The sequence below is a fragment of the Micropterus dolomieu genome, linkage group LG12, assembly GCF_021292245.1.
Source record: "Micropterus dolomieu isolate WLL.071019.BEF.003 ecotype Adirondacks linkage group LG12, ASM2129224v1, whole genome shotgun sequence".
Taxonomy (NCBI): Eukaryota; Metazoa; Chordata; class Actinopteri; order Centrarchiformes; family Centrarchidae; genus Micropterus; species Micropterus dolomieu.
In genome coordinates this window covers 30,811,978-30,821,923 of record NC_060161.1, presented here as the reverse complement: position 1 = coordinate 30,821,923, position 9,946 = coordinate 30,811,978, and the positions used below count along the sequence as shown (strand labels likewise).

The window sequence follows — 9,946 nt, the reverse complement described above, 5'->3', positions numbered from 1 at the left end:
GGAACCTACAGCAGGATCCTGTTTGTGGATTTCAGCTCTTCTGTCAATACCATCATCCTGGCCCTGTTGCAGGACAAGCTCTCCCAGCTGAACGTGCCTGACTCCACCTGCAGGTGGATCACTGACTTTGTGACAGACAGGAAGCAGCACGTGAAGATGCGAACACATCTCTCTGACTACAGAACCATCACCACCGGTTCCCCTCAAGGCTACGTTCTCTTCCTCAAGGTTGTCTCTCTGCGTACACCAACAGCTGCACCTCCAGTCACCAGTCTTTCAAGCTCCTGAAGTTTGCAGACGACACCACCCTCATTGGGCTCATCTCTGGTGGGGATGAGTCCGTCTACAGGTGGGAGATCGACCATCTGGTGACCTGGTGCAGCCAGAACAGTCTGGAGCTCATCACTCTGAAGACAGTGGAGATGGTTGTGGACTTCAGAAATAGCATAGCCCCACCCTCCCCCATCATTCTGTGTGAGTCGCCAGTCGCCACTGTGGACTCCTTCCGTTTCCTGGGCACCATCATCTCCCAGGACCTCAAGTGGGAGCTGAACATCACCTCCATCATCAAAAAGGCCCAGCAGAGGATGTACTTCCTGTGGCAGCTGAAGAAGTTCAGCCTGCCAAAGACAATGATGGCGCACTTCTACACCGCCATAATTGAGTCCATCCTCACCTCCTCCATCACCATCTGGTATGCTGCTGCCACTGCCAGGGACAAGGGCAGGCTGCAGCGTATCATTCGCTCAGCAGAGAAGGTGATTGGCTGCAATCTTCCATCACTTTGACGCCTCCCACCCTGGACACAAACTGTTTCAGAATCTCCCCTCTAGCAAGAGGCTGCGATCCATCAGGACCAAAACCTCTCACCACAAAAACAGCTTCTTCCCGTCTGCAGCTAGCCTCATAAACGAGGCCCAGCTCCCCCACTGACACTCCCCCCCTTAAAAATAACGCAAATGTCTCTGCACGTCTAAATATTACTTCATTTCATATTATGCACAAACCTGGCATACTGCACATATTTCTTGTTAATTGTTAATCGTTGTTGTTTTTTATTTTATATTTATATACTCATGTACATAATATTCTCTTCCTATGCAATACGTCTGCACAACACAAACCAGAGTAATGCATATATATCTGCCACATTGTTCTTTCTCTGCAAATACTTTTAATATTTTTGTCTATTCTTTTATTATTCTTAAATAATAGCTTTTGTTTATTCCATATTTCTACATTTCTACATTTATTTCTGTCATGTTTGTCTACGTGTAGCACCTCATTATCAAAGCAAATTCCTCATATGTGTAAAACACTACTTGGCAATAAAGCTCCTTCTGATTCTGATTTTGTTGTGGCCTTTTGAGCCAGGTCACAACAGTGTCAAATTCTTTAACATTCATGCCTCTTATTAATTTCTAGTGGAATAAGATGTCCATAAATGAGAATATCATTGACTGAAGTCGCAGCAGGAATTAGAATTAGACTGTGTAGCAGTGGTGAACAGATCTATGCTCAGATGAAGATATCTGACATTAAAGTTCCCCTACAGAGCCAACAGGTTTGCACATCCAAAACTGTGTCCATGCAACTAACTCTCTCTACAAGTCTTCATAAACACCAATTTCTTCAACTAATGTTTTTAAATCAATAAGCTTTTATGCTTTCAGGTTTTACACCATTTTTAAGTGTTAACTTTAGTAGCCATAGTATAAACTATGAAGCAGTCGCAGCATTATTAGTTGCAGCAGTAATTTTAAAGGGTCACTCCACTGACTTCACACACGTGGCTGTAGACAAAAAGGTTTGCAGACTGTATTTACAGTCGACAGCTGTGACAGGAGGAGGTGGTGTAATGTGTTTGGGTGGAGTGAACAGACGTCAGGTCAGTCTCACTCCGCTGTCTGTCTTTCTGTCTGTCACGTTAAACTCTATCTGCCTTCATCTCGCATTCACGCTCAACATCAGCGAGCAGCCAACAGCAGAGAGGATAAAAAGGTCAAAGGCATTACTCATGAATCACTTTTCTGTTTTCGCTCATGTCAGCGTCTATTGTTTTATTCTGAAAGGAAAAGGTCAGCGTCATGTTGATTGTTACAAAAGAAAGTGTGTGATGTTTCAAAGATGCTGCTTTTGAATTTCATACCCGCACTTTTGTTGTTACGTTCATTCAGAAATTTGACATTATGAAAGGACAGTAATAGGCAGTTAAAACCAGGTCACCACCTCCTGACACAGACTTATTCGCTCTACGTCACCTGACTTCTTCCTGGCTAAAAATGTAAATATGGGTCATAATAAGCTGCTGCATAATCGACCTTTAGGGCTGTTTGTCTGGTGAGGACGGGCTGCTAAATGTCAAAGTTTGATGCAGGATGAAGGATGATAGAAGGATAGGTGATGGAGGGTCGATGGAGAGATGGAAGGATGTTTACAGGGGTAATGGTAAGATGAAAGCAACATGGGTGAGGCTGGATGCTCCAACAGAAAAGATAAAGGGTGGACAGATGTTTACAAATGGATGAAAGATGAAAATGAAGACAGGAGGGAGGAAGGATGGAAGGATGTAAAGAGGGTTAAAGGAAAAGGATGATGGAAGATCGTCTCAAAGGATGATGGAGGGATGACTAAAAGGAAAATGGAAAATAAAGTGATGAAAGTGATTATAATATTTGTGGAAAGATGATGAAGGGATGACAGAGTGGGGGGAAACATGCTTAGAGAGAAGACAGATGAATGACTGCAGGCTTAAAAGAAAGATGGGGGATGTAAAAATGATGAAGGAATGATGAACAAGAAAGATGACCATAGAGAAAAAGGAAGATGGAAGGGATAAGGGAGGAAGGAAAGGACCACTTAAAGAAAAAAATTGAGGAACAGAAAGGCGCCATAAAGAGATGAAGGGATGAGAAGGCAATTATAAAAAGGGATGGAGGGATGTTACGAGCGACCAGAGAGGATGGTGTGATTTCAGGAAAAGAAAGATGGAGGAGTGGCATTCAAGAGTGATGGAGGGATGTGAATGAGGGACGACAGCGGGGTGTTTACAGGGATGATGGAGGGATGTTAAGAGGCATAATAAAAGAGTTGTAAAAGAAGAGAAAGGGAGGATAGAGGGATGTTTATGATGTAGGGATGACCACAGGGTGAATAGAAGACAGAAAAAGGAAGATGGAGGGCTGGCTCCAAGAATGATGAATGGATGAAAAGGCAAGACAACTAAAGATGGATGTAGGGATGTAGAGAAGAAAGAGGGATGGCATCATAAAATAGGATGAATGGATGATGGAGAGATGTTTAGAGGGATGACAAAAGAGTGGAAGGAAAGACAAGATGAAAAAACAGGGATGTACAGAAGATGAAGGAATAATTGACAGAGGAATGGAAGTTTGAAATTATGTTACAGGAATATGAAAGGGTAGAAGAAATGTTAGATGGACAGATAATGGAGGGATGACTACAGAGGGAAAGACAGGTGGTTACTAAAATATTGGATGGATGAAGAGACAGGATGAGGGATATTTAGAAGCATCAAAAAGAAGATGAAGTAAGGATGGAGAGATGAAAAGAAAGGAGGACAGACTGATGCTGATGACGATGATGTAGAGGAGGATGGAGGAATATTTAGAGGGAATTAGTGGAGGGATGACTACAGGTGGAAAAGGAAGATGAAGGGCTGACAGAAAGGATGTACAGATGGAGGGAAGGAAGTAACGTAAACAGAGGACAATAAAGAGGATGATGGAGGGATGACTACAGAACGAAAAGAAGGAAAATGGAGATGGACTACTTAGAAGAATAACGGATGGATGAAGATAGACGGCGGCATGTGAGGAAGGTGGAGGAACCATAAAAGAAGTTAGCCGGATGGAGGGAAATGAGAAAAGACAGATGTAGGGATGCGTGTATAGAAGGATGATAGAAGAAGATGGAGAGGCGGATGATGGAAGGATGAAGGACTGGTTACAAGAATGGTGGATGAATGAAAAGAGATGGAAGCATGTTCAAATGCCTCATAAAAGAAGATGAAGGGATGGAAGAAAGTTTAGAGGGAAGGCAGAGCGCCATAACGATGGAGGGATGATGGAGGGATGGATGTTTAGCCTACAGTTAAAGGAATAAGGAAGATGGAGAGGTGGAAAGGACATAGCCTAAGGGTGGTGATGGAGGGATGTCGGGAAGATAAAGATAAACAGAGGGATGTAAAAAGGAGGATGGAGGGAATTCCCTGCTGTGTGCAGACAGCCAATCAGCTCTTCAGACACACACACACACACTTTCAACTCATACCGTTACATAATACATGTGTGCGTGTGCGTGCGTGCGTGTGCGTGGGTGTGTGTGAGGGGGGTATACCCCGCTTTTGCACGCAAACCCGCACTAAAACACCGCGAGACAACAGCCTGTATTCTTTCCAGAAATCCCCGTTACATTTATGTTTAATGTGATTTAAACAGCTTAATTTCAATTAAAATCTGAACATAAATATATATCTCCAATTTGCATGTAAATGTTCTCAAAATGCAAATGGCGCTTTAAATAGAAGAATAAAAGCAGAATTTAATGCGTTTATTAAAGATAAAATCACGTTTTCTAGTGATATTAGTGCATTTAAAAATTGTTAATGGATCACAAGAAAAATGCAATGTTTACTTCACATCATGCGCCATCAATCTAACGGTTTCCCCGCGAAATGAAGCATCAGAAGAAGAGATTATGTATGAAATGGGAATGAGACAGCCAACACAGACATAAACAGACAGACTGCACGGTCTCTCCTTACCTGGGTGGCTTTATGGAACTGCTTCTTCAACCCCGCGACAGACATCACTTCGGTCGGGAAGAAAAACAAAAATATATAGCCTAGGCTAAATAAGATTTTTTTTTAAGTATATGAAGGCTGTTGAGACACCAAAAAACGGCGGTAAATCCTCCGGTTAACGGTCGCCAGGCGTCGATCTTGTCCCTTTATTTTGGTCAAAGTGGTGAAGCCGATGGTGGCCAGACCAAACCCAGCTGGATCTATTTTCAGTCTGAGAGAGAGAGAGAGAGAGGGGGGGAGAGAGGGAGGGAGAGAGAGAGAGAGAGAGATAGAGAGGGAGAGAGAGAGAGGGAGAGAAAGGAAGAGAGAGAGAGAGAGGAAGGGAGAGAGAGAGAGATAGAGAGAGGGAGGGAGAGAAAGGAAGAGAGAGAGAGGGAGAGAGGGAGACAAAGATCGTCTAGTTATGATGAGATGGATCACCCAAATGGTAAACAAGTCTGCAGCCTGCAGGAACATCGGAGGAAGAACGCAGAAAGTGGTGGACTCAGTAAGCCTCCTGTACTACTACTATAGAAGAAAAAGGAGAAGATCATTTTGATCAGTATAGCAAACTAAAATAACAGCGTTTAGGCTAATAATAACAGTTTGTTATTTCCCATGGCATTAACCATAAAAAGCTGCTGGTTGAACTCTACAGTCTGTGGTTGAACTGTTCATTGTTGCCATCGATCCAACTTTTTCACTCCACATGTCGATGTAAGCTGCCTATAATTTGGAGGTAGGCTACTTCTAGGCTTCTTTATTTGAGCAGGCCTACTTCAAAAATTAAAAGTGCATGTTTCTGATAAACTGAAGGATGAAGAGTTCCTGTTCCTCTTTCTTAAGATAAATAAAAATACCTCTACTTTCAGAGATTTATGGTCCTCACAGGACAGCGGTGCTATAAACACTTGATGATTTTATAGACCATGATGCATTTCTATAGATTAAACTACCCAGCAGGACAAAGGAGTTAATAGCTCAACCTTAAACATCTACAGCAGCAAAATGTAACATAGGCCAGGCATATGTAATGCGGCAGGAATATTAATCCAGAAACATCAGATACAAGAGTGAAACACTGACAGGGAACATTTTGCCGCACTATGAGTAGGCCTAGGCTACTTTTACTTTTAAGTAGCCTAGTCTACTGTTTAAATGCATGACTTGCAGGACTACTTCTTCAACCACTAACTGTAAAACAGTGTAATGTAGCCTACATTACATTATTACATTATTAATATAGTGTAGCCGTTATATATACGTTAAATTGTCTTGTGTTTATAATGTCATGTTGTATTTTTCCCTTTTAAATTTGAATCTAAATTGATCTATTGTTCTGTAATCTGCTAATATCCCACAAAGAAAACTGAGGCTGTCAACACATTGAGGTTTCAGAAGATGATTATAGTTCCTGACAGCTTCCTACTTTATTTATTTTTTTGTCTAACATAGCAGCTTTGTTTCTCTCTGTCTCATATATTTGTGTTAAAACACTTCATGTTACCTGAAAACAGTCTCGCCGGGCGGCTCTAAGCTGGCTGTTTCTCTTGTGTTGCCGTGGTAACGGTGGTCTTTCGAACACAAACGATCTTCGGCTGAGAGCGTGGCGTCACGTTTTCTGTGACGTTATCACGTCGCCCTCCGCCACACTCGAGCCTCCTCGAGCACGCTCTCGTCGTGCTCTCGTGGTGCTTTTTAGAGATTAATAATATAAATGATGATGGGTTCACGTGATCCCACGTGACGGCACGAGACGGAAAATCTGAATATTTAATGAGGGCGGAGAAGACGTTCAGGGGTTTCTGGGTTTCAGCACCACGGACAGCTCTTTAGACGGGCTGATGCTACATTCAAATGCAGCTGGGAATGGGAGATTCCTGTCATACAGGAAAAATCTATTCCTGTCCTGAAAACACTGTCTCGCAGGGTAGGCCTAGTTATTGTTATGCACAATACCTGTTTATTATTCTGTAGGCTGTACATAGCTTTTATGTGCTGACTGTAATAAGTCATATGAATTATAATTTAATATTGAATTATAATTCTTTTTTTAGGTTGCCTTTTTAGTAACTGGCCAGGGACAACTTAGCCTGTCGAGCTAACTCTGGCTCATTTAGAGTTACTTTGCCGATATGAGCACTGCCTGTGTCAAATAAACAAATAAGATTAAATGAAAGTTACATTAAATTTACCAGTTCTGGGTGTGTTGAGTGTGTAGTTCATTAAGTGTGTACATCTGAGCCATGAAAAGTTTATTTATTTGTTTATTTTTTCTTTTTCACATGTGCTGAATACAATTATTGATTTTGTATTGATGAGCTGATGTTTTCTTCTCTCTCTCTGGTGTGTTTAATTATGCATGAAAATGAAACCATAATAAAAACACAATAAAATAAACTTAATGGTTTGGCTGCCCAGTATATGTCTGACAGGTGGTGGTTTTCTAACTGGTTCCAGATCTGCTGAAGGTGCTTTTAGCTTCTCTTGTTACTTCTCTGGAACCAACCAGCTGATAATCTGAGTTCTGTCATAGCTGTGTCCACATGTCTGTTTTCTCAGGCTTGTGATTAGTTATTGTGTGTTTGTGTGTCTGTGGGATGGTTGTGTGAAAAGTGGGTGGTTGTCTGTGTTTGTTGTATGTTAATTATTATAATATTGTTTACTTGTTGCTGTGTGCACTTTAATGTACAAAACAGTCAGTCAAACTGTAATCAAATGTGCGATATGAATACAATTGCCAGTCAGTTTGTCACAGGCTACTTCTTTACACAGAAAAGCATTTATTCTTTTATGAGCATGAAATGAAATGAACACGTGTGAAACATAATACAGACACATGTATAAACATTATTATATCTGTGTGTGGTCCAATCTATTCCACCTCCATGACGACATGATGGTTTCTGTCCTCTGCAACAAGCTGATGTGCTGCTTGAAGAAGAAACACAAAGAAGGAAAAAGAGAGAAGAAGAATGAATGAAACAGAAACTATGGACATCCAAAACAAAACCATCAGAGTTAGTTTTCACCTCTTTTGTTCTTTCTTCTGTCTATTATGTGTCCCAGGACGATGGTGAACAGCAGGTAAAGACTCGCTACGACTACATGATGGATCAGACTGCAGGCAGACGTTACAGGAGCTGCTGCCTCTGCAGGGAGATTACTGAGTTTTATTTCATTCTACAAGTTAAAACCAATCAAATGACATACATATGTTAAGACTTTAAGGATGGAGGCTGTAAGTATGACGTGGCTGCCATGTCCCAATTTTAAACTTCTTGAATTCCCCAAAACAGCGTAAATAGACCAAATGCAAGATAAACCTCTGATCACAGAGTGAAAATCAGTTTCACAGTGATATTTACAAAATAGCACCAAGCAGGTGCACGGCTGTAGACATCTGATGAAAGGTGGAAAAACAATGCAATACTATAGAAGGTAAGCTGTTCTCCTGCAAAACATTATAATCCTACGTGGTGTATATGCTGATATCTTTCACAATTGTTGAAGTATTCATAATAATAGTGCTGAATGACTTTCCATAAATACTGTATGCTGAAATAAAAGGTATCTAAACTCAGATATGTAACAAACTAGCGGTACATTTTGGGGTATATTGTGCATATTTTACTGCACATTACATCGCCTGAAGTTGGAAAATAAAACAGTTGTTTGTAAGCAGATGAAACTTATTATCTCACCTCTGACAATCAGCCAGCTGTCTGGTGATCCAGCTCCAGAGAATTTGCACTTGTAGAGTCCTTCATCAGATTTAGAGACACTGTGGATGGTCATGTTTCCTGTAGAGCTGCTCCCGATGAGACGCCCATCTTTATAGAAATCAGCTATGAGGTTGGAGATGTTCTTGTTTCTGCAGCTCAGAGTCACATCGTCTCCCTCCATCACAGGAAGGACAGGACTGTCCAGGATCACAGTGCCACCTCAGGGACAGACAGAAATACAAGGAAGTTTTGAGCTCACAAAGCTTTAAGAAATCTACACATGATCATTTATAACATTGTTTCTTGCCAGTGTAATTTTTGACTTGGATCAGTTGATGCCGTCCACTGTGGGACATACAAACACAATTATTCAAGGCACAGTGTTGTATCCATACAATAATTTCATAACTCAACATGAGGCAGGTTGAGACTTCTGTGGCCTCATAACATCATGCTCTGTCTATCAAATGCTATTTAGAAAAGACAGTCTGGTTCACCACAAGAAGCTGCTTGTTGCGAAAATATAAAAAATAATGTTGTTAGAAACTTTTGACTGTACAACAGATTGTCTTTCTTGAACTAGGTGCCCCCAACCAGCATTTGAGAATTGTCAAATAGCTTGTCAGAAACTATAAGCCTTGGTCAGTTACGGTGACAACAACCCTTTTGTGTCGCTCACAGAAAGTCGTATGGAGGAAAATGTTTAAACCCACTGGTCACTGTGATGCTGACGGCTTTACTGCGCTCTCCTGCTGCAGACTCACACCAGTACACTCCAGTGTCTGATGGGTAAAGGTCAAATGTGAAGCAGTGTGATTCATCTTTTCTTCCCCAGAATTTGAGACACTCTTCATTTCTGTCTTTGGATCTGTTCCTCTTAACGCTCCACTCAGAAGTGTTTCCCTGCTGCCCACAGCTCAGAGAAACAGACTCGTACTGAAAGAACTGGGATCTGTTGGGAAGGACGCTCAGAGCGGCTGCAAGAAACAGACACATGGTGCCAAAGTGAGACTTTAATCATAAATGCACCTCTAGCAAACTTTTCATGACTTTGTTGACGTGAACAAACAGGAGCACTTGTGTGGACACTCAGCAAGCTTGTCACCTTTACATCTTGTTGTTTCCTTGTTTCACTACGGATGTTATTTTGAACTATAGAATGGGCATTTCCTTAAGAATATGCGTGTGAGAGCTGCCAGCTATTTTTAGCGATTGCTACACATGTCGGTGCAATGTGCAGCTCCCATTCATTTTTAAATGCATAAAAATAATAATACAAAATCAACCATTACAGATATTTAGCTACACAGGTAATTGCACCCATCTCATGAAGAAGATGCACAATTTAGAGTTGAAACCAAGTTTGTAGGACAAACGGTACAGGAGAAGATAGATGCCAAAAAATGGCAGAATAAAT

General features: G+C 41.3%; 1 protein-coding gene and 1 long non-coding RNA gene across 2 annotated transcripts; both read right to left on the bottom strand.

Moving 5' to 3' along the window:
- Positions 1-4,557: 4,557 nt before the first annotated feature.
- On the bottom strand, positions 4,558-6,393 carry LOC123980384. Its single transcript, XR_006827483.1, has 2 exons — positions 6,312-6,393; positions 4,558-5,036 (listed from the first exon to the last, which is right to left on the bottom strand). It is a non-coding gene; the product is annotated as an uncharacterized LOC123980384 (long non-coding RNA).
- A 206-nt stretch (positions 6,394-6,599) lies between these two features.
- Positions 6,600-9,525, bottom strand: LOC123979899 (sialoadhesin-like). The gene is made up of 4 exons (XM_046064009.1): positions 9,243-9,525; positions 8,509-8,748; positions 7,837-7,956; positions 6,600-6,667 (listed from the first exon to the last, which is right to left on the bottom strand). Exons 1-4 carry the CDS (start codon positions 9,523-9,525, stop codon positions 6,600-6,602), a joined length of 711 nt encoding a protein of 236 aa, XP_045919965.1.
- Positions 9,526-9,946: the final 421 nt, after the last annotated feature.